The sequence below is a fragment of the Rhinopithecus roxellana genome, chromosome 16 (assembly GCF_007565055.1).
Source record: "Rhinopithecus roxellana isolate Shanxi Qingling chromosome 16, ASM756505v1, whole genome shotgun sequence".
Taxonomy (NCBI): domain Eukaryota; kingdom Metazoa; phylum Chordata; class Mammalia; order Primates; family Cercopithecidae; genus Rhinopithecus; species Rhinopithecus roxellana.
Window position 1 is genome coordinate 114,342,793 of NC_044564.1, and position 20,678 is coordinate 114,363,470.

Consider the following 20,678-nt stretch of genomic DNA (forward strand, 5'->3'; position numbering starts at 1 on the left):
TTTTCGAGACGGAGTCTCGCTCTGTCGCCCAGGCTGGAGTGCAGTGGCCCTGGGACTACAGGCGCCTGCCACCTCGCCCGGCTAATTTTTTGTATTTTTTAGTAGAGACGGGGTTTCACCGAGTTAGCCAGGATGGTCTCTATCTCCTGACCTCAGCCTCCCAAAGTGCTGGGATTACAGGCGTGAGTCACTGCACCCGGCCATGAATTCTTTTCTTTTGTGCAGTGTCTATCCACTGACAGAGCTGTTCTGAGGCCTGATGTGCTAGTGTTGATAAAATGTAAAGGAGGGCCCCTGTGAGGCCTAGCATGGCATCCTGCCTGAGGTCAGTGTTTAAATGGTAACTGAAATGACCAAGACATGATGTTTATCCTGGAGTTCCGGAGAAGACATTGTCACCGTACAAATCCCCAGACACTGGGGTGTGGACACCGTGTGTCCTGTGGTACCAGTACCTTGCAAAAGCAGTCCCATCAGTGGCTGCTGCTGTAGTTCTCTCTGCAGTCATGTCCACACTGAGAGGGGCTGCTGAAGGTGTGACGTCCCAGCTGATGAGCTTGTCCATCTGTCCTGTAGTCAGAAGCATAGCAGTAGAGAAGTGGAGGGGGTAGGTCTATTGCCATGAGTACCTTCTGTGAAAATGGTACCCTTTTAGTAATTACAGTTTTTTTGATATTACATAAGTATGTGATTAAATGATCTGTGGTCAGTGGAAATGGGAGTTGAAGGTGCCTTTTCTGTGTACTTTCCATTACCCCCCAAGTTGGGTGATATCGCCCTTGACTCCAGGCCATGCTTCTTCCCTCTGCCGTGTCCCATTGCTCTTCCCAGATGTCCCATCATCAGCTACAGCTCATGGATGTGACTGCTAGGTTAACCTCTAATTTCCTGTACGTTCTCTTACACGGTGGCTAGGTCATAACTCATGTGCAGAGCTCCAAGAGGAGAGAATATGAGGAAAGCACCCTCTGCTCCTCACCCTGTGATCTGATGGCCCACAGGTCACCAAGGCTCTTCCCAAGATGTCATGTCACTTTCTTGCCATATTCTTTAGTCTCTGTCTCCCAGTTATTCCAAGGTGACATTCAGAGGCCTTGACATCTGCTGCTAGGCAGGGCTCTGTTCTGTTACCAAACCTTCAAACTAAACAAGATAACTAACTAGGCCTTGTCAGTTTCACAGCCATTTTTTTAATATTGTAGGGACATAATTTATTAATTGGCTTCTTCCTAAGACCTAAAGAGTGAGGTTTGTAATTTTAAAAACCTATCCTTCCCTTCCTTTCCTGGCATTTGCCCCACTGACCACCCTCCTACCCACTACTGTCTTTTAAAAACATTGTGGAAAATTTTAAGCATATAGAAAAGGGAGGAGAATTGTATAATGAACTTGCAAGTACCAGCTTCAACGGTGATCAACTTGGGCATCTTGTATCATTTATATCCCCACCTACTCATCCTTAATTATTTTGAAGCAAATGCCATTTTATTTCATTCATAAATATTTTAGTATATAATTTTAAAAGATGAAAATTTTGTAAAATCATACTTCCATTGATATACCCAGTGATTCCTTAATATCGATATTCAGATTTCCCTAAATATCTCAAAATCTTTATCTTTTTGTATCTTGTTTTAATGGAATTGGTTGATCTCTTAAGTTTCTTTACATCTATAGGTGCTTGCTCTCTCTTTTCTTTTTTTTGAGATGGAGTCTTGCTCTGTTGCCCAGGCTGGAGTGCGGTGGTGTGATCCCGGCTCACTGCAACCTCTGCCTCCCAGGTTCTAGCAATTCTCCTGCTTCAGCCCCCCGAGTAGTTGGGATTACAGGCTCATGCCACTATGCCTAGCTAATATTTGTATTTTTTTTTTTTTTTTTGAGACGGAGTCTTGCTCTGTCGTCCAGACTGGAGTGCGGTGGTGCGATCTCGGCTCACTGCAAGCTCCACCTCCCTGGTTCATGCCATTCTCCTACCTCAGCCTCCCAAGTAGCTGGGACTACAGGCGCCTGCCACCATGCCTGGCTAATTTTTTGTATTTTTAGTAGAGATGGGGTTTGTATTTTTTTTTTTTTTTTTTTTTAGTAGAGACAGGATTTCACCATGTTGGCCAGGCTGGTCTTGAACCCTGACCTCAAGTGATCCACCTGCCTCGGCCTTCCCAAAGTGCTGGAATTACAGGTGTGAGGCACTGCGCCCAGCAGGGTTTCTTAACGTTTACCTGGGCCCACGTGGCGGTCTTGAGAAAGTGGGAAAAACAGAGTCTACTCATAGGGATCTTTCCTTGTTGAGGTTTGATGATGGTGGGGCTATTATGTTCTCTGCCCTTGAACTACTTGCTCATGTTGGTTTCTCCAGCACCTCCTAAAAGATGAATTGGCATGAAATTGATTCAAAGCAGTACCATAGTTTGTTTCTCTTGGTGGTAAAAGATTCGTTCACTCAAGAAGCCACTGAGTAAGGAGAGGCTCAGGTGTTTCAAAAGTTATTTTTGGATTTTAGAAGTGTTTATTGGTTTGGCTAAACCAGCTGCTTTTGCTGATATTCTCCTGTATGTGTTTTCATTTAATTTTAAGGTACTCTTTTCTTCTTTTAGGATCTCATTTTGCCCAATGGTGGTACTCCAGCAGGTACTTCAAGTCCCGCTTCTTCATCTTCCCTTCTCAACAGACTTCAGCTTGATGATGACATTGATGGTGAGACTAGAGATCTCTTCGTTATAGTCGATGATCCCAAGAAGCATGTGTGTACAATGGAGACCTACATCACCTATAGGATCACCACCAAAGTAGGTCCCTGTGTTATAGAATGCCTGTGTTGAGTAGTCTCAGGGAATTGGGGTCTACCTCAGTGAATTTTGCCTTTGCTCTCCCTCTCTTTGTACAACCCTGTTCACCTTGATCACACTTGTGGGTGTGGCTTTTTGAGGGAATAGATGTAATTCAGATGAAAGGATTATATATAATAGTTTTTTAAATCTTAGAATAAGGAAGAAATTATGACTAAGATTTTTCAAATAAACATTTAATCCCTATACTTGCACTTATTTTTTACCATGATACTGTTTAACTTGTTAATATCATATTACTTCTGAAATTTATGAATCATTATATCAACCTAAATCACTGTGATGAGACCATGAATAAAATTTGGCCTAGGGCCGGGTGCAGTGGCTCAAGCCTGTAATCCCAGCACTTTGGGAGGCCGAGACGGGCAGATCACGAGGTCAGGAGATCGAGACCATCCTGGCGAACACAGTGAAACCCCGTCTCTACTAAAAAAATACAAAAAACTACCCGGGCGAGGTTGCAGGCGCCTATAGTCCCAGCTACTCGGGAGGCTGAGGCAGGAGAATGGCGTAAACCCGGGAGGCGGAGCTTGCAGTGAGCTGAGATCCGGCCACTGCACTCTAGCCTGGGAGACAGAGCGAGATTCCATCTCAAAAAAAAAAAAAAAAAAAAAAAAAAAAAAAAAAAAAAAAAAAATTTGGCCTAGGCGGGATAGACGGTAGCAGGAGGAGGAATAATGGGAAGACAGGAACTAATACTTGCTGTCTTTCTGGTATGTGTCAAATAGGTAGTGGGCAGGTGTTGAGATTTAGTTGATTAATTAAATAACTTAAGATCATAACAGTTTTTTTGGTGTTTTTTTTTTCTGTTTTTTTTGAGACAGAGTCTTGCCCTGTTGCCCAGGCCAGAGTGCAGTGATGTGATCTCAGCTCACTGCAGCTTCCACCTCCGGGGTTCAAGCAATTCTCTTGCCTCAGCCTCCTGAGTAGCTGGGATTATAGGCGTGTGCCACTATGCCCAGCTACTTTTTGTATTTTTAATAGAGACGGGGTTTCACCTTATTGGCCGGGCTGGTCTCGAACTCCTGACCTCAGTTGATCCACCCACCTCGGCCTCCCAAAGTGCTGGGACTACAGGCGTGAGCCACTGCGCCCAGCCAAAATCATAACAGTCTTAAAACTCATATCCTTTAGTTACAGTTTTTCAGATGAAGAAATGGAGGTGGAAAGTTCAAATAACTTGCTCAAAGTTACAAAGTTGGTAACCAGGATTCTAATTTGAATTTGTAGGACTATACAGCCTATATTTTAATTTTTTAAAACCATACTCTTTACATAGTTCCACTTATAAAAGAATAATTTTAATGTGTCATTTGTTACTTATGAAAATTATTTTTTGAATATTTAAAATAGTATTAAAGTTTTAGTCTTGGAACAAGGTTTCCCAATCTTGGCAGTATTAACCCTTTGGACTGAAGAGTTCTTTGCTGTGGGGGCTGTCCTGTAGAGTGTTTATCAGCAGCCCTGTCCTCTACCCTTGAGATGGCAGGAGTGTCCTTCCCTTGGTCCCCAGATGTGACAACCGAAAATGTCTCCAGACATTGCCAAATGTTCCCTGGGGGACAAGATTGCCACCCCACCCCCCCATCAGTTGAAAGCCACATATTTAGAGGAAGAATGACAATATTGACATTACTAGGGAGAGAATTCATATTATCACTTTATATTTTGGGATAAAAAGTGAGCCACGCGCAGTGGCTCACGCCTATAATCCCAGCACTTTGGGAGGCCGAGGCAGGTGGATCACCTGAGGTCAAGAGTTCGAGACCAGCCTGAACAACATGGAGAAACCTCATCTCTACTAAAAAAAAAAAAAAAATACAAAATTAGCCGGGCTTGGTGGTACATGCCTGTAATCCCAGCTACTCCGGAGGCTGAGGCAGGAGAATTGCTTGAACCTGGGAGGCGGAGGTTGTGGTGAGCCGAGATTGTGCCATTGCACTCCAGCCTCGGCAACAAGAGCGAAACTCCGTCTCAAAAAAAAAAAAAAAAAAGTGTTTAGTCAGGAAGCTATCCTATTTCTTGGTACCCCACCCCCCACCAAGTCACATAACAAAGAATGATTTACAGATATTTTTGGAACTTTCAATAGATGGTGTCTTTATGGATGGCGTTAAGAGGAGCTCTGATGAGCATGTCTCTCGTCTTTTACTGTGTCTTTTTTCTTTTTCATTGTAGAAAAAAATTATTTTTGAAAGTTTTGTAAGTTCTGTACCTTTTAAAATTCTTTGGAAAGACAAGCAGGGAATAAAATACTCAAGTTGTGTTTCTTCATCTCTTATTGGATGAAAATTTTATATTTGTAAAAAAATAAAAGAAGCAATGCTGAAGGCCATATACAGAGTGGAAGCAGGGAGCCTCCCTCAGCCCTTCTTACTTAGCTTGTCCTTCTTGCCAAAAGCAACCATGGCTAAAATTCGCTGCGTGTCCTTCTAGTCGTTTTTCTTTGCGTTTGCATTCACACGCATGTATAGTTAGAATGTATATAATTTAGATTTCGGTGTAATATTGCTTTCCAATGTTCCCTTCCATTTTATAGTATTTTTGAAGACCTGTCTGTGTTCTATATGACCATGTCTAGCTTACTCTTTCAACCTCTGCCTAAGTATTTATACAATAATTATATAATATCTTTTCTCTATGGACATCTAAGCCTTCTCCAGTTTTTTGATGTTACTACTCTGTCTTTTCTTTTCTTTTTCTTTTTTCTTTTTTTTTTTTGAGACAGAGTCTGCCTCTGTCGTCCAGGCTGGAGTACAGTGGCACGATCTCAGCTCACTGCAACCTCCGCCCTCTGGGATGAAGTGGATTCTCCTGCCTCAGCCTCCTGAGTAGCTGGGACTACAGGTGTGTGCCACCATGCCTGGCTAATTTTTGTATTTTTAGTAGAGATGAGGTTTTACTATGTTGGCCAGCTTGGTCTTGAACTCCTGATGTCAGGTGATCTGCCTGCCTGGGCCTCCCAAAGTGCTGGGATTACAAAAGTGAGCCACTGTGTCCAGCTGCTACCCTGTTTTCTGCACCAGGTTTGCATGTAAAGATTTGTCTATGTACGTGTGCACACGCACAGTCTTACCCCACTAAACCACTGGGCGCCTAGCCCAGACATTGGGCTAGATGCTTACATATGTTACTTCCTCAAAGGACCTAGGTTAATATACATATTTCCAGGAATTATATCCATTTATTTATTTTTTTCTAGGGTGGCCTTATTTTTACCCTGTAGTCAGTGAAAGGTAAGCCTGTTTTTCTTGAGTTGGTGCTGTAAACAGCCAAATGACAAAGTGACTGCCTTTTTGGCACAGCAGTGCTTGCCCATTGTGACGTTTTCCCTTGGCTTCGTGATTCTTCTGCCCCAGAATGCAAATACTGCAGGACGGCCGTTAACTGATTCAGAGGCTAACGCGCAGCTGCAACTCACCAGTCTTTCCTGTGCTTCTTCTCTTTCCTTCCCTACCTTTTTCCCTCTCTGTTCTTATTTCTGTCCCTTCTCCTGGGCTTGATTTCCTGTAAGTCATTAAATGCCTTAGAGTAACGTTTTCCAAGTTCTAGCAGCACATTTTCACTTGGCTGTGATGCCAGCACCTCAAGATAATCTTGTTGCAGAACAGAGTTTTACTTTTTATCATTTCTTTCACTTCTGATCTCAAACGAGAGTTGTCTTCTTTTCCTGTTTCTAATAGTGACGCCGGGTTTATATTTTGGTGGTGCATTCAGAGGCTTCTTTCTGAAGTAGTATTGAAGGATATCATAGGGGTGTGTGAGAATGAGAGAAAGAGGACAAACAGGAGGAACATGGGATCCCAACACCTGACCCTGTCCTGGGCCTTCCAGTTCTGCTGAGGTCCTCAAACAAAGTTAATGGTTAGAGGACAAGGTTGTTCAAATGCTTTGCTTTATTACCTTAAGGCTTTGATGCTCTAGTCCTAATTCAGATTCCTGATGACCAGGAAGGGACAAAGTACAGAGCTCTTTTTGCCTGAGCTAAAATGAGTGAGGGCTGACAGCCAATGTAGGCAAAGAATTATCCACCCAAATCTAAGGTACCAGTATCTTCTCTCCCCAGTGGTGGAGAGCCAGTTTAGGCCTTCTTAGGGCAGGCAGCTTCTAGCTCTTCTTTTCTGCAGACTCCAAGAAAGTAACATCATAACAGCGGCTAGTTATTGGACACTTACCATGCACTGTACTTTTTTGCAGTTGAAACTCTTTTATTTTTATATTATATAAGTAATGTATGTTCATTATAGAAAAAAAAAGAAGTAAGTACAAGTAACCTAAAACAGTAAAAGAATGCCTGTAAGCTCACCAGCAGTAAATAATTGTTGGTGACTTTCTATACTACTTTTCTTCATCCAGTTACAAAAACTGAGTGTTTTGTATACTGCCAATTCACTTAATACATTGTGAACATCTTTCTATGTTGGAAATGCCAGTCAGCATGCTTTTATTCTATTGTTTATAAGACTACAATAGTGTTCCATTGTATGGATGCGCCCTCATTTATTTTGTACTAAATGCTTTACGTATATTATCAGTTAATCCTCACACTCAGTGAAGTAGATATAAATACTGTTATCTTACAAATGAGAAAATTGAGAAACAGAGATGTTAAGAAAATTGCTCAAAGACATGCAACTCATGAGTGGTGGAGCTAGAACTTGAGTCCAGGTCTCTCTGATTCTAGAGATAATAAATATTAATAATCTTGCCCAAAAGACATGATTTTTTTTCTTTCTTGTTTTTTCTTTTTTAGACAGTCTTGCTCTGTTGCCCAGGCTGGAGTGCAGTGGTATGACCTCGGCTCACTGCAGCCTCTGCCTCCCAGGTTCAAGTGATTCTCCTGCTTCAGCATCCTGAGTAGCTGGGATTACAGCACCATGCCTGGCTAATTTTTGTATTTTTAGTAGAGATGGCGTTTCACCATTTTGGACAGGTCTCCCGACCTCAGGTGATCTGTCTGCCTCGATCTTACAGATGTAAGCCACCGCGCCCAGCCCGAAAGACATGATTTTCAAGAGAGGGATGGCCCTGATAACCAGCACTGTGGTCCAGTAGCGTGGCCTATGTGGTTGAAACTGACAATACAGAAATAGACCTGAGGGTAAGGAAACAGGCGAGCCTTCAGCTCCCTTCAGGGGTTATTATTTTCTTGTGTTTAGCCTCATTACCAGTGGAGTATAAAAAAAAAAGCCATAACATCCCAACTAGTTCCTCTTTCTAAATGCCTCAGTGGTCAACAGAATCTAAATGCTGCTTAGAGGCTGAATTATGTACAATGCAAAGTGGACGTTAGTTTAATGACACAGTTATTGCTGACTGTGGTGTGAGCAGTTTCATTGGTGCAGTGATGCAGAACCCAAGTGGGTTAGAGTGAGTGAGGGGTGAGAGAGAAGACAAGAGTGTTAGAATTTAGGCAATGAAAGCAAGTATAGAGAGCAGTGGTCAGAAATGGGTGTGGGTTTGAGGGAGAGAGGGGCCCTTTTTTTTTTTGGTGGGGGCTGCTGCTGTTTTTAAGAATGTAAGAGACTTATTTAAGTGCCAGTTGCCCAGTATTGGTAGAGAAGAAGGCATTAGGTTGAAGATTGGAGAGTAGGATGGAGGCTCCCAGGAAGGCGGAGGAAGCTAGAGTTGCCACTGAAGGGGCGGTGTACTTTTTCCATTGTTTGTGGAGAAGGAAGGGAAGTCTGTTTTGTGGCAAGAAGTTAAGGAGTTTTTTGCTTATATCTGCAGTTTTTTCTCTAAATAGATGATGAAGTCTTCTAAGGGTGGGAGTGGTTTGAATTGGGGATTAGAAACTTTCAAAACTTTTATGGGCGTTTTGATAAATGATTTGGACAATGTGGGAGTGAGCTGACTTAAGGGAGTATGAAAAGAGTGCCTGGCAATGTTGGAGGGTCTCATTGTAGAATGTATCGTGTCTGTCCGTGTGTTTGCTTGATTTTGTTTCTTCTCCAGCAGTGTGCCCACGTGCCCAGGTCTGGTAGAGCAAGTGGGTTTTTACGAGGTGAATGGGCAATGCAGAGGGAACGTTTAGATATTACTGTAAGTAAGTGATTGAAGTTCTGGGCCATGGAACAAATGCTGAGTGAAGAAGGAAGGAAGTAAAGACGTGAATGGATGGAATGTCTAGGAACTTTAGGTCCCAAGAGGCTGGGAAACCAGGGATTTTGGGAAGTGGAAGAGCGTGAAATATAAGGGATGCCGTTTAGAGGGAGATGTGTGGGCTTCTGCCTGGTGACAGTCTGGGGAGAGGCTGTGGAATGGAAGGAGACATTGCTTGCTTAGAGGCTGGTGTTGTGTGTGTGAGCCACCTGGATCTCGAGGGCACCTAGGTTGTGAAAGGACTGGGAAAGGAAGCCTGAGAGCCAGTTGCTTGAATCTTCAAGGCATCAGGAGAAATGGCAGAGCTGTCAGTGGATGACAGCTGTGTGGAGAGATAGAGGATGTGTGTCACTGGATGGCACGAACCTCAGAAGGGTTTTCACAGGGTGGTGGAGGAATGGTGGTCCGGGGCTGTGTGAAACGAGGAGCATGTCAGCAGCAGCTCCTGGCCTTGTGGGCTGGGTGAGGCTTGTGGAATGCCAGCAGCTCACAGCGGGACCGATGGCAGGGAGGCCCCATTCTCAGGGAGAGCCAGGTTTCAGAATTTGAATGGGCAGAAGAACGACAGGACTTTATTAACTATGGCATAGGTCTTCCAGAGAGCTTGGCAGAAAGATCTGAGAGGAATGAGATAAGTGGAAGTCCATGTCGGAAGAAAGGCAGGCAGAGGAGCGTGAGGATGAAGAGCTGGAAGCCTCTATAATTGTCATTCTCAGGGCTGTGGGGTTTTGAGGCAGAATGGGACTAGCTGGTTTTTGTTTGATAAGGGAAGAGACCCCTTGTTGGGAGATGAGGGTTGCCTAGAATTCTTTTTTTTTTTTGAGACGGAGTCTCGCTCTTTCACCCAGGCTGGAGTGCAGTGGCGTGATCTGGGCTCACTGGAAGCTCTGCCCTCCAGGTTCACACCATTCTCCTGCAGCCTCCTGAGCAGCTGGGACTACAGGCGCCCGCCACCACGCCCGGCTAATTTTTTGTATTTTTTTAGTAGAGACGAGATTTCACTGTGTTAGCCAGGATGGTCTTGATCTCCTGACCTTGTGATCTGCCCGCCTAAGCCTCCCAAAGTGCTGGGATTACAGGCGTGAGCCACCGTGCCCGGCCAACCTAGAATTCTTAAGACCCAGCTGTGGCCTGGACAGATGGCACTTCTGATAAAGACCACATCTCTCTGGAGTGAGTCAGTTGTAAATTTTGGATCAAATGGACGTTCTTCAGAAAGACCCTGGGCCACGGTTGTTGAGCACGTCAGCCCTTGGGGCATAAGGGGAGACCTTATGTGGTAGGGTGAGTGAGGCCCAGTAGATGGGGTGCCCTGCTGGGTGACCGATTAGACTGTGATTGTGTGCTGGGTCTTCTAAAATGTTGAACTTCCAAAGGAAAAAAAAAATGCCAGGGATGTCTGGAGCTGACCAGGGACGTATTCACAGGGAGTGATGGTGTTACACTTCTAGCTTAGCAAAAATGAGTCTTCTGGACTATGACTCTTGTGCTTGGTCACCTGTTCTTAGACCTGACTGGACGTGTGTGTCCATGACCTTGTGATCTTTGGACATTCTGCATTGTGGACACACGATGTGGAAGGACATAGAACAAAATGATGTAGTGGTTGTCTCTGATTATGGAATTGTGTGTGTATGCTTTTCGTTCTTTTTTTTGTTTTTTTTGAGACGGAGTCTTGCACTCTTGCCAAGGCTGGAGTGCAGTGGCGAGATCTTGGCTCACTGCAAGCTCCACTTCCCAGGTTCATGCCATTCTCCTGCCTCAGCCCCCCGAGTAGCTGGGACTACAGGCACCCGCCACTACACCCGGCTAATTTTTTATACTTTTAGTAGACACGAGGTTTCACTGTGTTAGTCAGAATGGTCTTGATCTCCTGACCTCGTGATCCGCCCACCTCGGCCTCCCAAAGTGCTGGGATTACAGGCATGAGCCATTGCGCCCAGCCTGCTTTTCGTTCTTTTTAAAAAAATTGTTTTGTTTACTACGGGTATTCAAAAATAGAGATAAATGTATATTTTTAAATTTTCCTAAGTTAGATCCTGAATTTCACGGAGGAAAAATTTACTACAAACTTATCTTTGGAGTTTTACTGGTCTGCCTGTTTTATGAATACTGTGAGTCCTATAAATGTATTTCTCTCCAGAAATTCCAAGTAATGTCTCTGGCCCAATTTTAGCTGGTGTGCAGTGTTTCATTGTGAGTGTGTTTTGCTAGCCTCATTCCTGACTCTACTTTTTCCGTCTGTCCTTGTTTTTTCTTTATCTTTTTCACCTACTTCTAATTTATGTCATTTGATCGTATTTTACCTGTCACTATATATTTTCTAGAACAAATTGTGGTAAAAATAAGTAAAATAAATACTGGGTCAGAGAGTGCGCGAGCATCCGTTTTTTTTTTGTTGTTGTGGTTTTTTTGAGACGGAGTTGTACTGTGTCACCCAGACTGGAGTGCAGTGGCACAATCTCGGCTCACTGCAACCTCCGCCTCCCAGATTCAAGCGATTCTCCTGCCTCAGCCTCTCAAGTAGCTGGGACTATAGGCGTGGACCACCGCACCCGGCTAATTTTTGTTTTTTTAGTACAGATGGAGTTTCACCATGTTGGCCAGGCTAGTCTTGAACTCCTGATCCAGTGATCTTCCTGCCTCGGTCTCCCAAAGTACTGGAATTACAGGCGTGAGCCACCACGTCTGGCCTTGAGCATCCATTTCGTGATAACTTTTTACCTTATTGCTTTCCAAAGATCAAGCAAGGTTTTCTTGCTGTATTAAGCGCCCGATGTCCTTAAAGGAGCTTTTAAAAAATGAGCATTGTGTGTGTGTGAGACTATAAAAATATTGTATGAGAATGGTATAAAATTTGGAAATAAGGGTGAATATAAAGGGAACAGTTCTCATTATCAGCTTTAAATTTGTCTTCTAAATTTTTAATATCCAGATATTAGCGTAAATGAAATCCTTATGTACAATTAATTTTGTATCCTCTGATTTTCCCTTAAAACAACAGGCCGGGCATAGTGGCTCATGCCTATAATCCCAGCACTTGGGAAAGCTGAGGTGGATGGATCACTTGAGGTCAGGGATTTGAGACCAGCCTGGTCAACATGGTGAAACCTCATCTCTACTAAAAATACAAAAATTATCTGGGTGTGGTGCTTGTAGTCCCAGCTACTTGGGAGGCTGAGGCAGGAGAATTACTTGAACCTGGGAGGTGGAGGTTGCAGTGAGCCGAGATCGTGCCACTGTACTCCAGTCTGGTCAACAGAGTGAGACTCTCAAACCCACCCCCCCACCCCGCCACAAAACAACAGTGTCTTACACCCTGGTTGTGGTGGCTCATGCCTGTAATCCCAGCACTTTGGGAGGCTGAGACAGAGGATTGCTTAAGGTCAGAAGTTAGAGACCAGCCTGGGCAACATAGTGAGACCCCTATCTCTACAAAAACAAAAAACAAAAAAAGCCCCCAAAATCAGCCAGATATGGTGGCATGTGCCTGTAGTCCAGGTACTTGGGAGGCTGAGGTGGGAAGATTGCCTGAGCCCAGGAGTTTGAGGCTATAGTGAGCTATGATTGTGCCACTGCCCTCCAGCCGGGGGGACTGTATCTACTTTTTTTTTTTTTTTTTTTTTTTTTAAGAGACAAAGTCTTGCTCTGTCGCCCAGGCCGGAGTGCAGTGGCGCGATCTTGACTCACTGCATCCTCTGCCTCCCAGGTTCAAGCAGTTCTCTTGCCTCAGCCTCCCAAGTAGAGTAGCTGAGACTATAGGTGCACACCACCAGGCTTGGTTAATTTTTGTATTTTTAGTAGAGACAGAGTTTCACCATGTTGGCCAGGCTGGTCTTGAACTCCTGACTTCAAGTGATCCGCCTGCCTCGGCCTCCTAAGTGCTGGGATTACAGGCATGAGCCACCACACCTGGCTCTTATCTAAATTTGAAAAAAAAAAAAAAAGTCTTACCAATAAAATTACTGACAACCATAGAATAAATATGCCATAATTTCATTAATAGCTTTTTATTGTTGAATATTTAGGTTGCTTTGATTCTTCGCTGATTTAAATAATATTGCAATGAAGATCATTATGCAAATATCCTTGCCACCGTTTAGACATTATTTTCCAATGGTAGATTTCTAGAAGTAGAAAAGCAGTGATTAGATATAACTAAAAAGAAAATCATAGAGACTATAGGTGAATATTTTTATAAGCTTGCAGTGGGGATGGCCTTCTTATTGATGACCTCAAAAATAGCATAAAGGGAAAATATGGATGAAATCAACAATAAAACAATGGAAAGATTCTGTATCAGACAAACCATTTGGAAATTATGATAGGCAAATGGTAATAAAGAACTTACACAAATGAAAAAGACTTGACTCACAATTTTTATTTTTATTTTTGTTGAGATGAGGTCTTACTCTGTGGCTCACACTGGAGTGCAGTGGTGCAGTCTTGGCTAGCTGCAACCTCTGCCTCCCACGCTCAAGCGATCCTCCCACCTCAGCCTCCTGAGTAGCAGGGACCACAGATACATGCCACCATGCCCGGCTAATTTTTGTATTTTTTGTAGAGATAGGGTTTTGCCATGTTGCTTAGGCTGGTCTTGAACTCCTGGACTCAAGCTATCTCCCTGCCTCGGCCTCCCAAAGTGCTAGGATTACAGGCATGAGCCACTGCACCTGACTGGACTTACAGTTTTTAAAAAGACACCTTATAAAAGAAGAAAAATACTTTCTTCTTTTGGCCAATAAACATTTGAAAGGATGTTCAACCCCAATAGTAATTAAAGAAACAACTGTAAACAAAGATGATGTGTTATTTTTCATTTATCAGTCCACCAAAGATAACTAGTTCCTCAGAATATGTGATAAGAATATACATTGCTGTATTTCTGAAAGTAGTTTGTCAGTTAAAAAGTGTATGTACACTTTTTTCCAGCAATTCTATCTTTAGGAATTTATTTTAAGGGAATTATCAGGTGCTCAATGATGTTTACAAAAGCATTGTTTATTCATGGAAAAATTGGAAACAACTTAAATTGGGATTTGGTTTAATTATCGTGTAACCATTCAGTGGAATACTATATATGTGTTAAAAAGACTATGTACATCTGAACTTACTGCTGTAGAAAGATGTCCAAGGTATGCTAAAGAGATACAGACAATGAGTAAATTAATGAATATTCATAGAAAAAATATGGAAACATATAAGCCATGTTGTGTTTTTCTCTATTTAGAGGAATTATGGCTGATCTTTTATTTTCTATTTATTTTTCTCGAAGTTTTAAAATAAGTATAAACCTGAATAAATAGAAGGAAAAAAAAAAAAAGCCTGTTCCCCAAAAGTGAAATTGGTTGTGGCAAAAATAAAACATGTGTTCTATTGTGCTGTCTTTTGTAGTTACCAAAAATGATTTCAAAGTTAGAGTAGAAATATTACATAAACTGTAATTTGTGAAATGGATCTGAAAAACATAAGAGAAATGATCAGTTAATCGTGTAACTTTTTTTTTTTTTTTTTGAGACAGTCTCTTGCTCTCTTGCCCATGCTGGAGTGCAGTGGTACAGTCTTGACTCACTGCAACCTTCTCCTCTGGGGTTCAAGCAATTCTCGTGCCTCAGCCTCCTGAGTAATTGGGATTACAGGTACCTGCCACCACACCTGGCTAATTTTTGTATTTTTAATAGAGACGAGGTTTCACCGTGTTGGCCAGGCTGATCTTGAACACGAAAATTAGCTGGATGTGGTGGCACACGCCTGTATTCCCAGCTACTTTGGAGGCTGAGGCAGGAGAATCACTTGGACCTGGGAGGTGATGGTTGCAGTGAGCCAAGATCACACCACTGTACTCCAGCCTGGACGACAAGTGAGACTCCGTCTCAGAAAACCCTCCCCCAAAACAACAATGTCTTACACCCGATCTTGAACTCCCGACCCCAAATGATCCATCGGCCTTGGCGGATCCTGTAATCCCAAAGTGCTGGGATTACAGGTGTGAGCCACTGTGCCCAGCCGATAATCATATAACGTTTAAGAAGGCAAAAAGTAGAGCCTTGCATCAGTTTGGTTTACAATGAAAATGAATTGCTTTAATTTGTCACCTTTCAAAATATGCCTTTCGTTAGCCCGTAATCATTGACACGTTCTCACATGGAGCCTGGTGGGGGAGGTGGGAGGTCTTGAACTTCCCTTCCAACTCTGTTTTTGTTTTTTTTGAGACAGGGTCTCACTCTTTCACCCAGGCTGAAGTGCAGTGGCACAGTCAGCTCACTGCAGTCTCAACCTCCTGGACTCAGACGATCCTCCCTCCACAGCCTCTGAGTAGTAGGGACTGCAAGTATGCACTACCACACCTGGCTAATTTAAAACTTTTTTTCTTTTTGCAGAGATGGGATCTCGCTATGTTGTCCAGGCTGGTTTTAAACTCTAGGGCTCAAGCTGATCCTTCCTTCTTGGCCTCTTAAAGGGCAGGGATTACAGGCATGAGCTACCAAGCCCTGCTGTAACTCTCTTACTGTTGAACCTAGGTAGGGCTCAAGGAGGCTTAGTGACAAGTCAGGGATCTGGTAGGGATGCAAGAACTGCATAGGCACAGAGTCCTTCCCACGCTGCCTGTGTGGTGCAGGGATGGGAGTATCAGGCCACTTGTTCCCAATATTTCTGTCATGCTGTGCTTGAAAATTCATCAACAATGACTTGCTGTCTGGATTTAAGTGTTGTCTTTTTTTTCTCTCTCCAATCCTACAATGCTAATTCCTTTGGGAAAATCATCTGATAAGTCACAATTACCTACATTGAGTGAATGTCCTCACATTTCACCCTTGCAAGAATAGGGGAAGATTGTATTTCATAGGCGTATGTTGGTGTTTGGGGCTTGAAGAGGGGAAACAATGCGGTTAGTTGGGGGTCAGTCCAAGACCGAATCCTTGAACCTCACCATTTTGCTAAGACTGTGAACACAGGTTTTGGGGAGGATGAAATCATAATTTTTGATGCCAGAGCTGTTCACAGCTTTTTCTTTGATGAATGACTCTCATTCATGTGCTTAAAGATTTTCTTGGTGTTGTGAATTAAAACCGACTTTTGGCTTGAAAGTGTAAATTTATGAGATGTAGCTTGACCCATTTTTATCTTGTACTTTAATTTCTGAGAACCGTGACAGTCATGTAGTCTGTACCCTCATAGGGAAAAATGGCTTATGTGAGACACGATTTAATTTGGGCCAGTAAATGAGTAAAAATCTTGTTTTGGTATAAATCAACTTAATTTTATTTAACATTGATTTTCATTGTTGAAGTGCTGCAGTCACACTTCAGAAAACTTTAAAAATTGAGAAAAAGGAATGAGATTATTAATATTTTTCTGCAATACAATGGCATTTTTGTATTATTTCTAGATTTTTTCTTATCTAAAATATGACAGTTTCAAGGTTATGGTTCTGGCAGAATGTGGCAGATTAAGCAAAACCTTTTCTATTTTCATCTAATCTGCTCTCGAAATGAGCAGTGATCTGTTATCTTTACTTTTTGTTTATTTCCCCTTTGGCAAAACTTGTCAGCATATTTAGCAGAAGGTGGAGACAATTTCTTTTCACAGATTTGGATTTAGTAGCACTATCCTAAGTGGAATTTTTCTGCTAAAAGAAATTGTTAGAGTTAAGCTTGGAGGAAATGAATCAAATGTTTCTAAACAATTCTGGTAATAGTTGAAATCTATTTCCTGAGGATGGGGGAAAAAAAACTGGTGTGTGTGTGTTTTTTTTTTTTTTTTTTTTAAAGACAGAGTCTCGCTCTGTCACCCAGGCTAGAGTGCAGTGGCGCAATCTCGGAAAACTGGCATTTTTATTCCAGCTCCTTATAACTGGGCTCTGTGTCCCAGACTGGTCTATTCTATGTTGGTAAACTCTGCCATTTGGCTGGTGCGTTTGGTGGCAGGAAAATGTGATCTTGCCTAGTTTGGTTATTCTAAGAGAGCTTTTTTCCCTTCCTTTCAGCCAAGATATGCTATTCCCTTATGCTTATTTTTTTTTCCATTCTCTTATTTGCAGAGTACTCGGGTGGAGTTTGACCTGCCAGAATATTCTGTTCGTCGAAGATACCAGGATTTTGACTGGTTGAGGAGCAAACTGGAAGAATCCCAGCCCACTCATCTCATTCCCGTAGGTAGTAAGTCACTGCAGCTTGTTTCTCACTTGTCCTGTGTTGTCTTTCCTGAAGGGGTTCCGTCAACTCTCATCCCTTCAATTATCCCAGACTCACCCAGCGAACGTATGTAAAACATGTTAATGGGCACTGTATATAATACTTCACCTATTAGGTTTTGGTTTCTGATTTGCTATATAGTAAGCCAGTTTTGCGGCTGGCTGGGCTTTTCTTTAGGCACAGGAGCAGAAATCTAGTACAGAATCCATTTCAACCACAGTTTTTCATATAAAAAGGAAACCACCTAACTCTATTTATTGAAGCAACGTGACATTTATCTACTCCAGTGCTTCCATCTGCACAGTTTTTAAAAAACAGAACCAGAGCAAAAGAAATATAAATCTTTTTTTTTTTTTTTTTTGAGACAGAGTCTCACTCTCTTGACCAAGCTGGAGCACAGTGGCACGATCTCAGCTCACTGCAACCTCTGCCTCCTGGGTTCAAGCGGATCACCTGCCCCAGCCTCCTGAGTAGCTGGGATTACAGGAGCCCGCCACCATGCCCAGCTAATTTTTGTATTTTTAGTAGAGACGGGGTTTTGCCATGTTGGCCAGGCTAGTCTCGAACTCCTGATCTCAGGTGATCCACCTGCCTCGGCCTCCCAAAGTCCTGGGGTTACAGGTGTGAGCCACTGCATCTGGCCTCAACATTTATATTGAGTACTTTTTTGACTACTTTTGTTAAAAGTAGAAATAATAATGGTTTAGCCGCCGGATGTTTCTTTGGGCCTTGGGGGCTTTAGAGCAGTTTGAGTCATAAAACTCCTCAGAGGGGCTGATTTATCTTTCAGTAAAAACCTTTGTTGAATGATAACTTCCTAGCACTACCAGCTTTCTGCTACCACCGCATCTCCCAGCCTTTTTTTCCCCATGGTTAGGAAAGGCTGTGTATGTTGTGAACGCACTGGTAGCTCTCTCGGTTTTCAGGGTGAAAAGAGCCACATTGCTAGTACTGTGATAGGAATGGTGGCTCTCACCTGGAACTCAGTTCTTTCTCAGGGCATCTCCTTTTTTCCCCACATACCCTTTCTGCTCTCCGAGCCTGAAGTTTTGTTTTTTCTGTCTTCTAATCACTTAAAAACATGCCTGAAGAGGAAACAGTAGCTTTTAAACAGTTGGGAATATGCCTTAAAATAGAACCTTAAGGTGGCAAAATTGGCAGCTAGTGAATAATTTTTAAAAAATAAATGACATTTTAGAACATTATCAAAATTCCAGAATTATTGTGAAGGTAGTAGAGAGAATTCTCAAATCTCATATCTGGTATTAACGTTTTATATTAGTGTGGCACATTTGTCACAATGAGTCAATCATTATTATGAAATAAACACCATTATTAACTATCCCAAGTTCCTTTTTCTTTTTTTTTTTTTTTGAGATGGAGTTTAGCTCTGTCACCCAGGCTGGAGTGCAGTGGCGTGATCTCGGCTCACTGCAACGTCCGCCTCCAGGGTTCAAGCGATTCTCCTGCCTCAGCTTCCCGAGTAATTGGGATTACAGGCACACGCCACCACGCCCAGCTAATTTTTGTATTTTTAGTAGAGATAGGATTTCACCATGTTGGCCAGGCTGGTCTCAAACTCCTGACCTCAGGGGATCCTCCCACCTCGACCTCCCAAAGTGCTGGGATTACAGGTGTGAGCCACCACGCCTGGCCCAAGTTCCTTTTTCTGTTCCTACCTAGGATCCCACATTTTATCTAGCAGTCGTGTCTCCTTAGGCTCTTCTTGGTTGTGACAGTTTCTCAGGCTTTCCCGTTTTTGGATGACCATGACTGTTTTGAGGAATACTAGTCAGGAATTTTGTAGACTGTCCCTCAGTTGACATTTGTCTGATGGCTTTCCCGATTGGGGCAATGTGTTTGGGGAGGAAACCACAGAGGCAAGCTGCCACCCTCATCACCTTCTATCCAGGGCACGTGCTGTCAACAGTGTGCATCACTATTGATGTGAACCTCCATCACCTGACTTGGCTTTCTTCACTGTACCATTACTCTTTCTCCCTGCCTTTCTGTACTGTACTCTTTGGAAGAAAGTCACTGTTTATTTGTAGCCCACACCATGCATCTGGGAGCTGCCCTCCTGGCAGCTGGTGCCTGTGAGGTTGGTACTGGAAGCTCAAAGGTAAGACAGTGACACCTGCTGGTGAAACATAGTGTCTACTCTTCCATAAACACTAGAAGAGAATGGAAGAGTTTCCAGAATGCCCAAGGTGGATCCAGAATATCTTTAAGTGTGGTTTCTGATGGTCTGGAAAGAAGCAGAAAGAAGCTACTTTAGAAACAAGCAGAAACTTAATTTTTTTTCCATAAATTCTTGGTACTCACATATCTGGAGTGGAGAGAGATTTAATATGAGAGAGCCTCTCAGATTTAAGTATGAAAGTCAAACCAGAAACCAATCCCCTCATCTGCTACAAAGAATTTTCTAGCAGCTTTGCTAGGAGGTGTCTGTTTGTTATTTAAGCATCATCTTCGGAAGGAAGAGAAGGTGGGTTGAGAAGGTTATAAGGAAGACAAAGGACTCCTGCCTTGGGGAACTTACCAGTTGGAGACCCAGTAAAGATGCAGAAATGTTCATTTCCCTTTTAAAAAAAGGATTTATTGAGATTTAATCTATATAACATATAATTCACCCATTTAAAATGTACAGTTCAACGGGTTTTAGCATATTCATAAAATTGGACACCCGTCAGCATTATCCATTTTAGAATCTTTTCATCACTCCCAAAAAGAAACCTCACATCCCTTAGCTGTCACTTACAAACACTGTATATCCCCCAGCCCCTGGCAACCACTCATGTACTTTCTACAGGTTTGCCTATTTTGGACATTTCATGTAAGTGAAATGATACACAACGTGATTTTTTTGTTACTGGGTTTTTTCACTTAGCATACTTTCAAGGTTCATCCATGTTGTAGCATATATTAATATTTAATTCATTTTTATTGTCATATAATATTCCAGTTTATGGATATTACCACATTTTGTCTATTCACCCTTGATGGACGTTTTGGTTGTTTCACCTTTTGGCTATTATGAGTAATGTTGCTGTGAACATTCATGTACAAGTTTTTCTGTGGACATGTTCTCATTTTTGGGGGGGTGTATTCCTAGGAGTGTAATTGTTGAATCACACATAACTCTATAATTGGCCTTTTGAAGAACTGCCAGACTGTTTTCAAAAGCGATGACATCAACTTACATTTCCACATACGATGTATAGGAGTTTCTCCACATCTCCATCAATGCTGTTGCTATCTGTCTTTTGGATTGTAACCATCCTACTGGATGTGCAGTGATATCTCATTGTGATTTTAATTTGTATTTCCCTAATGATGTTGAGCATCGTTTCATGTGCTTTTGGGCATTTGCATATCTTACTTACTTGGAGAAATATCAGTTAAGATCCATTGCCTATTTAAAAATGGGGTGCCTTTTCATCCTTGAATTTTCATAGTTCTTTTTAGAAATTGTATATATATATAATTTTTTGGGGGGCGGTCGGAGCCTTGCTCTGTCGTCCAGGCTGGAGTG

General features: G+C 42.5%; 1 protein-coding gene across 4 annotated transcripts in view; it reads left to right on the plus strand.

Annotated features, from left to right (window-relative positions):
- SNX30 (sorting nexin family member 30) overlaps window positions 1–20,678 on the plus strand; it is a 123,918-nt gene that overhangs the window by 48,133 nt on the left and 55,107 nt on the right. For all 4 annotated transcript variants that reach the window (XR_004054000.1, XR_004053999.1, XM_010370442.2 and 1 more), the window contains exons 2-3: window positions 2,595–2,786; window positions 16,990–17,100. Coding sequence is in view for 2 of the 4 variants with exons in the window: in XM_010370442.2 (XP_010368744.1) it covers window positions 2,595–2,786; window positions 16,990–17,100 (303 nt within the window). In the remaining 2 variants the exon portion in view is untranslated. The remainder of the gene's footprint in view (window positions 1–2,594; window positions 2,787–16,989; window positions 17,101–20,678) is intronic.